This window comes from Oryza brachyantha, chromosome 2 (genome assembly GCF_000231095.2).
Source record: "Oryza brachyantha chromosome 2, ObraRS2, whole genome shotgun sequence".
NCBI classification, from domain to species: Eukaryota; Viridiplantae; Streptophyta; class Magnoliopsida; order Poales; family Poaceae; genus Oryza; species Oryza brachyantha.
Window position 1 is genome coordinate 6542998 of NC_023164.2, and position 15122 is coordinate 6558119.

The 15122-nt window shown below is 38.6% G+C and overlaps 1 protein-coding gene across 1 annotated transcript; it reads left to right on the top strand.

The window, feature by feature from the left end:
- The first annotated feature begins 3526 nt into the window (after window positions 1-3526).
- LOC102700594 (probable protein phosphatase 2C member 13, mitochondrial) lies at window positions 3527-8066 on the top strand. The gene is made up of 8 exons (XM_006648446.3): window positions 3527-3877; window positions 5554-5681; window positions 5762-5860; window positions 5968-6126; window positions 6620-6706; window positions 6957-7048; window positions 7268-7342; window positions 7590-8066. Exons 1-8 carry the CDS (start codon window positions 3585-3587, stop codon window positions 7716-7718), a joined length of 1062 nt encoding a protein of 353 aa, XP_006648509.3. The 5' UTR covers window positions 3527-3584; the 3' UTR covers window positions 7719-8066.
- Window positions 8067-15122: the final 7056 nt, after the last annotated feature.

Below are 15122 nucleotides of genomic sequence, written 5' to 3' on the forward strand. Positions count from 1 at the left end.
GGTTGAAGGAGCGAGAGGAGCTCGTTGACCTATACTAGACCTTTGCCCAGTACCGTCATTGACACTACCTCCTTAATTGTCACATTTTCTCTAGAGGCAGGGACGGTGAGAAAAGAATGAGTAGATATGATTGGTTGCCATAGTGGCAATGACCCCAAAGGTTGGGATGGCTCCATGGTAGACTTGCAGTAAAGGGAGAGATCAGCATCCTCCTCCTCCCTACAATTGCCGCAAAGAAAATGATGAAAGGAGGGAAACGAAAATAAACTGAATGAAAGAAAAAGTAGACAGGACAGGTGAAAAGTAATAAAACATTTCCTCGTCTTCTATTGTCAATCGGTTTAGAGTTAGTGACGATGGCAAGCCAATTTCCATTTGTGTTGATGTCAAAAAGTGCTTGCTGATATATCACACACGAAAGCCTGGGAGTCACTTTTTAGGACGCTCCAGTGCAGGACATAAATCCTTAGAAACCAGACGTGCCAATCAGTTTGATCCTATAACTGACAAGATATAAAAAAGACAGGCAAACCGTTAAACCTAAAGACTCTAACGACCGAAAAGTCGATATCGCTTTAGGACCCTAGACGATAAGTTAAACAATCGGCTTTACAGGAACTTCCTGATATAACGAAAAATATACCTTATCGGCTAAATTATGAGTATGATAACCACTAAATAGTTCAACCAACTAATCTCTCTTGAAAGATCAGACTTAACCGAGACAGTTTCGAGATTAATCAGCCGATCGCACCGATTTAGTATTTAACGTACATGCAATCAGCAGTCGATATGGTGCAAAGTGAATCACATATGATAAAACTGGATTACTGGACTAATCATCAGCATAGAACAATAATAAATAACCGCATGCATGCTCACGTTAAACCTAAAAGATTGGACTAAACCTTCGTATTTAAACATAATCAAGCATGAAATCAACATAATATTGCGATACACTGAGAATTAACTATTAAACCAGTGTAATATATCAACCCATCTATTAAACTTAGTAGATCGGACAAGCTTCTACAGGCAGATCAAACCAGATTGACATAGATCAGACCAAACCGAGAAGGTATGTATTCTAGCACGATATAACTATAGAAAACATGAAGATCTATAAGCTTAACAAACAAGCTGATGAACTACTAAAGATGATGCTTGTCACACCCCGAGTTTCTATCGTAAGCCTAAATCCCTCAAAAATCATTTAATAATAATTGGCTTAATTTAACTCAGAAAAAACCTCTCCAAGGACTTAATTTAATTAAATTTAAGTTCATCAGAATATTCTAAAATATCTCGGGAACAGAGAAAACATTAACTGGATTTAAATTTGAATTACAGAGTATAAAATCTTACTCCAAAAATTAATTTAAAAAATTGGCAAAGTGGGGTTTTCCTCTTTTTCTCTTTTCCCCTCATTTTTCCTTTTTTTTTTTTCCAGAATTGGGCTGCAACCCAATTTTTCCCCTCATTCCTCTCTCCCTTCTCCTTTTCCTCTTCGGGCTGGCCTGCCGTGTCCGACCCACCACCTCCTCCTCCGCGCGCGCCATCGCCCTCCGACCGAGCCGCCTCGGCCCAGCTCGCGCCGCGCGCCCCTGAGTTCGCTCGGCCTCCCTCCTGTGGCATGCTGCTGACAGGTGGGGCTAATATGTCAGGCCCCCTTTCCCTCTCTGACTCGGTCGCCCGCGCCGCCAAATCCTAGTCGGATTTGTCTTTCCCCTATCATCGTCCCTTCCTAACTGGCGCCACACCCCCTATTTAACCCTCTCCTAGCCCGTCATCGCCGGTTTCTCCACCATCCCCGATTGCCGCCGCTCGGACCCCCACACCTGAACCCGCGCGTCGCCGTCGATTGTCGCCGCCGGTCACCATCATGCCGTGTGCCGCACCCACGCCGACTCGCTGTCGCCTTCAACAGTCGCCGGTGAGCAACTCCCCTTCTCCCCCTCCCTCTTTTTCCTCTTTGGTCACTGTGCCGACCCGTGCACCGCCGCCGCGCGTGCGCGCCGTCCGTTGCGGTCACCACTCCCTCCCGACGCCATCTCCTCTGCCTCGTCGCCGCTAATGCTCGAGCACACCCGCGCTCGCCGCGTGCCGTTGTTGCCGCGTTGGTCCGTTGCCGCCACTCCCCTTTGGTCGCGCCGTCGCCGCCGCTCGCCGATCGAGCCGTCGCCTCGTTGCGACTGTCTGTCGCCGCCGTCGCAGTCGCGTCGGCCAAGCTGAGCGCCGTCGACCGCTCCCCTCTCCCCTCCCCTGTTTTCTCCCACCAGCCGGCCACCTCTCTCCTCCCTAGCCAGGCTAGCTAGTCAGTCGCCCCATCGTCTCTGCACCCCGGGGCCCACCGGTCAGCCGCACCAACCCCCTCCTCTCTCTTCTCGAGGGACCCCCTCGTCAGTCCCTCGTCCCTCTCCCCTCTCACCGATAGGTGGCCCCCACCTGTCGGTGCCACCTCCCTCAATGGTTAGTCGAGTGGCTCGATGTTCCCTATCAACAGTCTCGAGCGGCAATACCAAGAGAGAACAAATCTAGGGCCTTCTTTATGCAGTTTGGAGAGGTAAAATTGTCTTTTTTTTAGCACTAAGTGGAGTGCATTTTAAAAAATCTAACAAAGATGTCATTTCACACAACTCGAACTCGTCATTGGTTGTTTGCTAATAGTATTTCTTGGATTATCTCTTTAGGGAAAGGCACTATGATACTCCCTTCGCTTATATTTGACTATTCGTCCTATTTAAAAATTTACAAAACTATTAATTATTTTGTTGTGGTTTGATTTATTAATCAATGCACTTTAAGCATAACTCATAATTTTATATACTTGCATGAAAATTTTGAATAAAACAAATGATCAAACATAGATTCAAAATTAACGGTTTAAGTAACAAATCGGATATAATATTACCTTATTTGACTTCTGCCTCCATTCTGGAATATAACTATCTCTAGAATAGGGCCAAGTCGAACATTTTAAATGTTAACGGTTAATGAAAAAAAATTTATAAAAGCTCGTTCACGTAGGAATACTGTTACTAGATTTACGATCGAGCAAACTACGATAACATTATCTCTTTTTATATAACCCAACATTATATATATATATATATTAAAACAGTATATCAAGACCGTTGCTATACTCTATATGCAAAGATAACTGTATTTTTGAACGAAGATAGTATTAAAAAAATGAAACAAGAGAAGTGCGTAGTTTTTATTTCATGTGTATTCAATTCAATATTCAATCTTATTCCACCCTAATGATAGCCAAAGCGGAGAGCATTAGTATATTTTTCAAAAAATAAAATAATACCACTACCTACTAATAGCCAAAAAAGAGAAGAAGAGGAAGAGGAAAATAATAAAAATTCCTAGAAACGGGGCGGCCATTTTGTAGCGGGCATGGCGCTGGCGCAGGGGGAATCTGGCGCTGGCTGGCAGCCACCCCTTCCCCCTTCCCCTTCCCCGCCTCCGCCGCTTCCTCCCCCACCGCCCCACGCCCCACCCCCCACCGCCATTATTAACCCGCTGGATCTCGCCTCGGGGGGAGCGGGACCGGACCTGCCCAGCCCAGCCATGAGATGGTATGCGCCGGTAGCCTGAGGGCTCTGCTGCTGCTGCGCCTGCGCGGGCGCCGCTTGCCCAGGGCGGTCCTGTGCTGCCGCGGCGGCGGCGGCGCGGTGGTTGGGGGTGCGCCCGTGCTGACGCCGGCCGCGTTTCTCCGCTGGCGCGGGCTCCGGGCGGCCGCGGCCTCCAGGATGATGCTTGATTCCTCCTCCGACTCCGCCGCGGGGCAGGTGCAGCCGCAGCGCCGCGCGGCGGGGGCCGTCGCGCACGCGCAGGACGGCGGCTACGCCAGCGGCGGGTGGGCGAGGTAATGCGCGTACTGGTTTTGATCATCAAAAGGGTAAAACTGGCCCCGTTTCATCTCTACCGTGGAATGGAACTGCACGGAATATTGCATTTCAATGTGGGCCTCTTTTGCACCCAGCCTCTGGTGGTAGCCAATAAGCGGAGGAAACCTGCTGTTAATGCATTGGTGGATTGGTTCTCTATGTTGTTATTCGCTGTGGTACAAATCTGTGAAATAGTTAATTTGTGAAAAGCTTATCATAAAAGATCAATGCTCTATAAGGTGGTAAATTGTGCGCAGTCCAATTCTTATTTCGTAAATAACAGACAATCGTTTTTGTGGCAATGTACCAATGTGCAGGGATTTTTTTTGTGTGTACATGCCAGGAGTATATACATATGGGATTTGTTAGGGACTGTTTGGTTTTAAGCACCAAGTTTACAAACCAAAGTTTGGCTATGGGCATGCTCATGCCTTTTAACTTCTACTTGGTTTGTAATCTAAATTTATGCGCCCCATCTATTTGGCAAAGCTAGATAATTAACTTACTGAACATTTGGGGGCAAAATTTTGATGGCAATATCGCTGATCAAAGTTTTGGTAACTTAGCCTCTCTCTCTCCTTGCAATATAAGTTACATATTGGTAAAGCTAAAACTTGACTTTGTAGTTACTCTTTTCTCTAGGAACACATTTAGTCATTGTTGCTAGATTTTATATGGACTTATAAATGATAGCTATAATTATAGAAGGCTAGTTTTGTATCATGCACAGCAAGTTCGAGGTGTCATGAACTCATGATGGCATAAAAAAAATTATTTGTCTTCATGAGTATGAGTTAAGGCTAAACTACATTGTAAAAAACTGTCAAAGAACATGCAAGCTTTTGAATGTACGATTCTAAGGATTTAAGCATAAGAGAGGTGACCCCATTTGACATATGAGCTTGATTTCAAGAAGTTATGCGTGGATTTTAAAGAGCTGAGAAACATGGTATTAGCCCAGAGTTATGTTCCTCTCTAAGGTTGCATCATCTTAGATGGAGAATGGGTGCATGAAGGAACTATTAAATATGATGAGAGTTGGCACTAGAGAGTTTGGATGGAACATGGAAGATAGAATAGTGCTATCAGATAGTTGTCAACTTTGGTTGTTCTCGATGAACTAGACTGTTTTCTTCTGGTATTTATGAAAAACAAAAACATTCAGCTCCTTACAACTTGGAATGCTGTAATTTCACAGGAATTTCATATTAGTGTAAGTAAAACAAATAGAATGTTATTTTATACAAACAAGCTTAATGAGTAGCTTGCGAACGGCTGGCTTGGTGTTGGCTGGTTAAGCTGGTCCTCTATTAATCGGAAGATTAATTCATCTGATGGACCCACTCGGGAAAAGCATTATTTTTACAATTCTGTGCTTAGTGCTTAATTTCTTGCACAATCATGATGGCCACTTGTTTTAGTTTTTCCTGTGCCCCATTTTTACTACCTTAACGTGCTATTTTTTTGTTCAACATGCAATTGTGACCAAATGTATCAGAGTTTACATTATTGATTTCTTTTGCTGGAATATAAAACAACTAATTTTTATCTTCAATGTTTAAATTTCTCTCGTTTCAAGAATCCCCTGTTCTCTTTTGACTCATTATTTGATGTGCTACCTGGTTAACGTAATGTCCAAAAAAAATTGTGACAGAGAAGACGGTAAACTGAAATGTGGATATTCAAGTTTTAGAGGGAAGAGATCCACCATGGAGGATTTCTATGATGTAAAGTTAACTGAAATCGATGGACAGGCTGTTAGCCTATTTGGTGTATTTGATGGTATGGTTTCCAATCTCTCCTTGTCTACTTTTGTGATTCCGTGCCCACCATGTTTTTCTTTTGAAGATTTGGTGCATTAGGTCATGGAGGATCACGGGCTGCTGAGTATTTGAAGGAAAATTTGTTCGAAAACCTTCTGAAGCACCCTGAGTTCCTGACGGATACAAAGCTTGCTATAAGTAAGTTTTCTCTTTGAATCTTACATTTCCAATTCTCTGTTCACCTTTTTTTAGGCCATGAATGATTATTGTCCTCACTTTTTAAAAAATTCAACACATTACAACAGGTCAAACATATCAGAAAACAGATACAGATTTCTTAGAATCAGAATCCAATGCATTAAGGGATGATGGCTCAACAGCTTCCACTGCAGTTTTGGTGGGTGACCATTTATATGTAGCAAATGTTGGTGATTCCCGTGCTGTTATTTCAAAAGCTGGTAAAGGTATGTAGCATGCTTGTTGGATATAGTTTTCATCTGAACCACCACTTGGATTGTTATCGCTGATACCTGCATAACGTTTCTAAGTTTGCCAGCATTGATGTTTTTATCAAAGAAGTTTGGTATCTGTGTATCACATTAAACCTCCTTTAGCCCTTCCATTATTAAATGACTAATTTATGTACCATAATTTAAGGCCAGTGACAAACAAGGTTTGTTTATTTTCTAGACATTCCTTAACTGATATCTATGTGGGATCTGAATTGGTGAGTTAATTACTGAACTCTTAAAGTTGAAAGAACTAACTTTACCTGCATGGTACTGTTTCTAATTTGCTTGAGCATGTTTGGTTCCCCTGCCTACCCTGGTTACCCTTGGTTCACTCTAAACGCAGTGCACAGGGGAGTTTGGTTTCAATAATTCCTAGTTTTCTATTCATATTTGTCTTCTCATCCATCCATTAACACCTAAACAAATTTACCCGTTTGTTTTCTAGCTATGGCACTGTCAGAAGATCACAAACCTAACAGGAGTGATGAGCGTAAGAGAATCGAAAATGCAGGAGGAGTTGTCATTTGGGCTGGTAAGCCTTTGATCTTCATTCCTTCTTGGATGCACTGGGCATAGTTTGCCTTTGTAAGCTCACACGGACAAGGCAGGTTGCAGAATACTTGTCCATTTGGTGCCTCCTGATACCCTTGAAGTTTTTGAATATGCTAGGTTCTTGAAGTCATACTTGGTTGTTTAGTGTGGCATTCTTACTTACCTCAAGACATGCCAATCTCTGTGTTTTTCTGTTTGATTTTTATTAATAAAAGTGAGTTTATTCCCAGGTACTTGGAGGGTAGGAGGTGTATTGGCAATGTCCCGTGCATTTGGCAATCGTCTGCTGAAGCCATTTGTGGTGGCAGAGCCTGAGATTCAGGTATCTTATATTCTCATTGCAGCTTAACCATGCAATGATTTGAATGCCTCATTGTAGTTCAAACCCAGTCTTGCATGGGCTTAGCATAATCTAGATAAAAATCAAATAGGTGTTTGTAGTTCAACATGTCTCTTTATGCGTCTCCTCTGCTGCATAATTCTGATCATGATCATATAGTTTGCTGTGAATCTTAATTACATATCTCATAATAAATCACAGGAAGAACATGTCAACGGAGAATTGGAATGCCTCGTTCTTGCTAGCGATGGACTTTGGGATGTTGTGGAAAATGAGGTAACCACCAAGCATATTATCTCACCCTGGAAACACTTCGAATTTCCCAATCATACTACTGTTGCCTATGTAACATTCAACAAGGCATCAGTTTATTGTCTTTTTGTCTCCTCTGTCTGATCTGGGATTACATTTTTAGTTTCTGCTAAATTCTTTGCTGCCATGTCTCATATTTGTGTTTGCAAGATATCATGAGCAAACTAATTGTTCTCCTACTGACCTGTCGATAATTCTGTTCTTAAAATAGGAAGCCGTTTCCCTTGCGAAAACAGAAGACTTGCCTGAGTCGGCAGCTAGGAAACTCACGGAAATCGCCTATTCTCGGGGCAGTGCTGATAACATCACATGCATCGTGGTGCAATTTCACCATGATTAAACTGGATAATAAGATGGGACTACAGCTGATGAAGATTGAAGGTTTTTCTACTTCAAGCTACATTCCAGCAATCCAACCCAACCGTGGGTTCCCCGGAGACGTTGCTCCTGTAGCAATTGCTAAGGATTGTTTCGTTGATTCTTTTCCTTGTCTAGGAATCCATTCTTGTTTTGAGAGGTGTGACGAACAGAAACTCTATAATTCCTTTTGAGTGTTATTACATACATTTTTAATTGGATCTGGATGGATACTAATAAATCAATTGCCTGTTATTATCGGCTGGACCTGTTAATGTTATATATCGTCTTGTTTGGCAGTAGTAGCACCATACTTGTATCGTTTTGCTTCGGCTACTGACGAGTTATTAAACATGGTAAAATTCGGTTTACGAGCATTGTTAAATTTGGCATGTGGCTCGTCTCTAACATTGCCCACGGAAATTAAGGAGCTGTTTGGATTGGGCTTTTACCTCATGTCATATCGGATGTTTGGACATTTATTATAAATATTAAACGTAGACTATTAATAAAACATATCTATAATCTTAGACTAATTCGTAGACTATTAAACCTAATTAATCCATGATTAGGTTTACAAAATTTGTCATGCGAATTAGCTTTCATTTCTGTAATTAATTTTATAATTAGTCTATGTTTAATATTTATAATAAATATTCAAACAACTAATATGATATGAACTGAAAAATTTAGTCCCATCTAACCAACTGGCTCACACGGCATTGGGTTAGGTTTTCCTACTGCCCGATGATTCAATGGCCTTGGATCGGCATGGCGTGCGCATGCATGGTGATGATTTTTTTTCCCTGTCAAGTACAGTCCAGTTCATGAATGGTCTGGCACTGTTGCACAGCATGCATGCATGCATGCAAAGATTGCAAGACCACCTCACCGCGTCATGATTAGGTTACTATCCGGTCAAGACGAGGTCTTACTAGCTCAATGTTTTAGTGATTAACTCCAAGAGAGCAGCCGTCAAATGCATCTGCAGTGTGTTGTACGTACGCTGTATTCCCGGTGGCTCTATGTTATCTGAATTTTCTCGTTTTTCATACGCACGATTTTCTTATTTTAATAGATAAATTGTTTTGTTAAAAGATCATATTGTAACTAAATTACTCATAGAATTAGAAAAAACCAATGACACAGACTTTGACATGCGTGTTTGTATTCCTGTATATTAAAAAAAAGTTACTTTGGAGAGCACTCCCTAATAAAATTACTCTAAGTATTACCACTAAAGAGTAATTTATTTACTCCGAATAAGAGTCGTTGGTAGTATGGCCGTGTAATTTTTTCTACCGTAGAGTAATTTGATTACTTTGGATATGACGAAGTAACCAGATGGGTAATTTTTTTTACTTACCGAATGGAACAATATTGCTTCGTTAACACCACATGGAAGGTCGAGTAATAGCTTTACTGTAAACTTGTTGGGTGAGAAAAAACAAGAAATTTGGAGGGGAACTCCTGGGGGTGTGATATATTATACTACCCCCATTTCATAATATAAGACTTTCTAGTCTTTCTTAAATTCATCAATTGATAAATGTATATAATTTATATATATATCTAAATTCATTAGTATCTATATGAATCTAGGCAATGCTAGAAAGTTTTACATTATGAGACGGAGGGATTAGCTATTACACGCGCTACGCATGAAATAGCGCTATCGTGTATGTATGTATGTATGTATATATGTATGTATGCATGCATGTATGGATCCCCTAATAGAGATTTTAGGCGTTCATCCTACCGTTGGTATTTAGGGGTCCTCGATGGTAATGGTTACCACGAAAAACCATGACAAATTTGCATTCTAAATTTTGGAATTTAATTAGAATTTTGAAATCCGCACTGTAATACGTAATACGCGGTTATCATGAGGTAAGCTGTGATAACCTGTACGTTACGGCAAAGCTAGAAACAAAAAAGAAAATCAAAACAAATTGTAGTAGAAGTTCTAAAAAAATATGATATATCTATACAAAAGTAATGTAATATTGCATGGATTTTTGTGGCATAACATTTGCTATATTTTTAAACTTAAAGAAAGTAGAAATTACATCACAAACCATTCTTGCTTTTACTTTTTTTTTCAATCTCAATGGAGCTCCAAAACATAAAGTAAACTTCATCATTTTTGCAAACTTTCTTCACTAGGTAAGAATAGAAACTAGGCATTAGTTATAGGAAAAATTTTAGATTTTTTTAATCTTTTTATTCAATATCAAACTCTATTGACGGTTATCCTTACCGAACCCAAACATGGTTACCGCGGTGAGGTGAACCCTATCTAGAATTGCCGAGTTATGCAACATGCAGTTTTTCTATTGTAGATGGTTTTAGTTTATCTTCATCTTTTTTGAATACTTTTATGTTTTGTTATGCAATAATTTATAAATTATGTTTCGACAGTTAACTTTTTTATGAATTGTAAGTTTATTTTTATGGGTAGTTGAATTAATTTTTATTCAACCATTTGTGTAAGAAAGAAGGTATTTTATTCGAATAAGTAATAATGGGAGATATGAGAATTATTGTACTGTCATTCAAGGAATGAAAAAATATAACTGAAATTTTTGAAAATTTTAGTTTCACGAAATCTATATACTCCCATAAAAATATTATGACGTGATCCGTGAAAATAATATTGATATATTTATCATGAAAAAAATACTCTTGTATACCTTTTTTTAAATAATTTTATGACAATACATAGTTAGAAAAGGTCGCAACTAATCACATGCATTGGAAATTGCGTTGATACCCAAAACATCAAATAAAATTTCCAAGATTCAGTGCAATTCATCTATTGTTTCTCCAAATTACCTTCCTTTGAAAGGAGGCATGCACATCCTGTGTGTCAAAGAAACAATATATATACCACTCTTACAGAGGTTGAGTAAAACTTTCAGTACAAAGTAAGAGCGAATATAAAGCAATGCTGCAATTGCGTAACCCTAGTTCATCTCATCCCCCACAAAGGTGCTCATCTTTTAGTGATCGAAAAGCCTGAAAACAACTACATATACACAACACAAGTCATGCTCTCAACCATGTCAATATCATCATCATCATCTATCTAGCTAGCCTTTTATATAACATTGAAAGGGGCCTACACACCGGCCGGGTTGAAACTTCAACACTGCTGTTCCAGCTACCAACCACTGTACCTCACACTGGGTGACATGAACATACATCTCCACAAGGCACAAGGTGATTAACTCAAGAATTGATCATCATTCTGTCCCATCATGCCTGTTTCTCTAGCCATCTTATATATAGAATGCTCTTTCACTGTCAGGCCATGTATCTCTCCATTGTACCCAAAAGAAAATAATTCTGGTGGCACCACCATTGTCATGAGTGAAGCAGGTTTTGTTTTGTTCTTTTGATAATTGGGTAGGTGCATCCTATGATGGCTGGTTTCTCTGGGACATGCCAAATCTGCTTGCTTGCCTAGTTGCCTTATTCATCTGTTTTGGCCATCAAACTGTTCAACGGTACTATCTCAAGCCACGTCAGCAGAAAAAACTTCTCATACAAAAGACAGTCTTTCAAATTAACTCTTCATATACAGGCTAATTATTTTCCTTCACATTTTATCTGATCAGCGTCTCTGAGATTAGAGTCAGCATATGTACAAAGCAAATTTTCTGGTTGTCTCTTTATTTTATGCGTCAAGAGTCGATGTTTTACTGACTCCATGCAAAACAACCACTTTTCTCTTTCCTATCTCCTCATTCTTTCACGTCAGCGAGCATACATCGGTAGAGTCGTTAATGAGAGCCCTTTGTACGTGGCCTTACGTGCATTACCAGCTCGAAGAATAGGTAAGGTTGCTCTTGACAAGAAAATAAATAGGTAAGGTGAAACTTTTGACTCTATTATATATATGTAATATCACACATTTTGTATCTATTACCATCAGAAAAATATATAATGGTACCATGTTATGTATATTTCGATACCATTTCTTAATTCAGCCTTTAAGATGGCGATCATCTTAGATGCAGAGTCGGGGATATAATAATATCCCTTGTTTAAACGGAGAACAAATCGATATTTGATAAGCACCCTCGTCTATTTGCTTTTGTTTATGCTTATAAGCCAAAATTAAAATTTCAAACTTAAATTTAAATAGATTTTAGAGTTTTTTTATCGTAGTTTATTTTTTAGCGTTAGATTCGATGTCGCTAAGATGTGGATATAAAGGTTTTATTCATATTTTTTGTTTACAAATATGCTATTTGACTTTTTCTAAAAAACCAAACAATTACCCCAAGATGTAAGGTTGTTACTAGATATATTAATTTATATGAATATAATTTCCCTGTTATTTCTACTTGGCAAAAGGCCCTGATTTGGTTTACCTCTTGTTAACATATCCGGCAGAACTCTTGTCGCCATCAAGTTTGGAAGGAAAGAAGTAAACCAAATAACATATTGATTAATACTCTTTAAGTACTAACATTGGTAATGGGATTCAAACTCGCCAATACAGTCAATTAGCTCGTTTCTATCTGCCGCAATTAAGCAAAAATAGTATACTGTTAAAGTGTTGTATGCACACGCAAAGTAGGGCACTACGAATTTGCCAAATCAACTTCCTCAAAGGAAGAAGTAAAGAAGCTGTATGCACACGCAAACTAGTGCGCTACGAATTTGCCAAATCAACTTCCACTAAGGAAGAAGTAAAGAACTCTCCCTAATTAATTAATTAAGATAGCACTCTAAATTAATTATAACCAATTGCAATTGGACACAAACTTTTTATATTATTCTGGACCTTCACCAGCTAACAGTGTAAGGCCCTATTCTTGGGTTGGGGTTGAGCAAGTAACCGGCGCGAAAAACATAGTAGTGAATTAACATATTAATTATTAAAAAAGTTAAAAAATGGATTGATATGATATTTTAAAAAACCCTTTTTATAAAAAATTTTCGTAAAAAATATACCGTTTAACCACCTGAGAAGCGTGTGTACGAAAAACGAGAGAATCTGTCTTGTTAAACCATATGTACAACCGCAGCCTAAGAGCAAGTTCAATAGTATAGTTAACTACTAGCTCTAATTCATCTATACCCAATCTAATAGTCAATTCATACAATAGTTACCTACAAAATATCAATATATGATCCCATATATCATACATATATTTTGTCTTGTTGCCCGTGTGCAACTGGCTACAAATTAGTAGCTCACCTATCTTCTCTCTCATCTTATCTCTTTAAAATATGCTTATAGCTGGCTTATAGCCTACTATTATACCTGCTCTATTTCATATTAATAAGAGTGCCGACACTGAAGTGCAAAGCAATGGCAAACCGGCTGCTAGACGGTTTGCCGATAACAACTATTACAGATTAATTAACTAAAATGGTCACTATAATAAATAAATTTTTCACACAGTGATGCCTCAACAATCCAGAGATAGGATCAGCTTGCTCTCAGGTAAAAAAAAAAGGAAAAAACATGGAAGAAAGGCATGCCATCATTTCATAATGTTATCTGTTGGCGATTAAGCATATATAAGCAGGGTCCTGATGGATGATTACTGGTTTTGCTTTTACCTTTTTTTTTTCTAAGTTTGTGTTCTACTCAGCAAGAGCCTTTTCGGCTACCACACGCAACAAAGCATTCATAGGTAGGGCCTCACCGGTCGGCGAAGAGTCACAAATTCCTTTTTCTTTTTGGGGTCTAGAGACAGACACGGTAATTAATTTCAAAAGACCTGAATTTTGTACTAATATATATATTTTAAAAATAATTTGAAGTGTTACACCTCCAGCAATCTCTGAACTTTTTTTTTATTAAAGGTACAACAAGAACACATACGCTTCACGCACATCCCCTCACTCCACACGCAGACATGCGTGTGCGCTATCTCATAATGTGAGATGCACAAATAGACGGTTATACTTAAAAATCAGTCGATTTATAATAAGCATGCATTGAGAAATAATTGAAATAAATATTTCTTTTTAAGGCTACACAATACTCTTAATTAAGTCTTAAGATAAACATTTCAAGGGCTCCATTAAAACTTATAGTTGGAAATATGCATGAATATAGTATCATGGTTGTGGAAATATAAGGAATAATTCAACAATAATTTATGAAATAATAGTCTAGTGGTACCAAAAAGAAACAGATCGAGTAGAGGATGGGATCCCATTCGGATGGGTTAAGTTATAAAGCAGATGATACCAATCAGTATCATCTGGTATCATTGGCGCCGAGCGGCGAGGCAGCATAGAGGGTGCGATGGAGTTTTCTCAAAATTCTTTAGGAATAACCCACCCTATGAGTATAATCTCGAAGGTTATGCAGAATTTTTCTAAGATTTGTTTGAATTCCTAGATGAACTAAAAAAAAATTTGCGTTCCAAAGGTAACCTTTTTTTTTTTCTTTTTGCTATTTTACTTGGTTACCAAGAAAGGCCAATCAATAGGTATATTATAGCGAAGTGCATGTGTGGCATGAGGTTCTATATATACTTCCCAACTCTTTGCTACTATATAGTAGCATTAGTTCATGAATACAATATAGATCTTTTCGACTTGTACCCTCTCTCAAAAAGGAAATAAAATAACACATTTTTCTGTCCTTTTCATCCAACTATATATGATGTAGATGAACCACATCATCATTTACGACCATGGTCATATACTTTTCTCCATCTCAAAATATAAATATTTTTAGATTAGCGCCAAGTCCAACGGCGGAGCTAAAATCAAATAAAGGGTGGTTCCACTCACTTACTTTTTAGTACTTTGAATTGGGTTTAAGCTGATGGGAGTGCCTGAATTTAAATTGAGAGGGATGCATATATGGTGAAAATAAATAAACTCTAACTAAATTTTTTTGAACCAGGTTACTAGCTAGAAACTTGCCCCTTCAAGAAGCTCCGCCCTAGTCAAGTCGCATTTTAAATCTCGACAATTAACAATAAAAAATTGATAACATAAGAATATGATATTATTAAATTTATCATTAAACATACCATCGTAACGGGCAACTCCCTTTTTATGTAAAATAACTTGTTTTTATACGTATTATTGATTAAAATAACATCTCTAGAACAGCATCAGGATCCAAAAGTAATTATATCTTAGAGGAGTAATGTCACACCCCGATTTTATATCCTAAGCCTAAATCCCTAAAAAAATCATTTAATAACAATTGGCTTAATTTAACTCAGGAAAAATCTCTCCTATGAATTAATTGAATTTAATTTAAGTTCGCAGAATATTCTAAAATATATCGGGAACCGAGAAAACATTAACTGGATTTAAATTTGAATTATAGAGTATAAAATCTTGCTCCAAAAATTAATTTAAAAATCAACAAAAGTGAGGTTTACCCCTCTTTTTTCTT

Bases quoted from the DNA above. Each gene is read 5' to 3' on its own strand.
- LOC102700594 (XM_006648446.3), top strand. From the start codon at position 3,585: ATGGTATGCGCCGGTAGCCTGAGGGCTCTGCTGCTGCTGCGCCTGCGC. The intron at 5,861-5,967 runs GTAAGTTTTCTC...ACATTACAACAG, and splicing joins GGATACAAAGCTTGCTATAA to GTCAAACATATCAGAAAACA. The intron at 6,707-6,956 runs GTAAGCCTTTGA...GTTTATTCCCAG, and splicing joins AGGAGTTGTCATTTGGGCTG to GTACTTGGAGGGTAGGAGGT.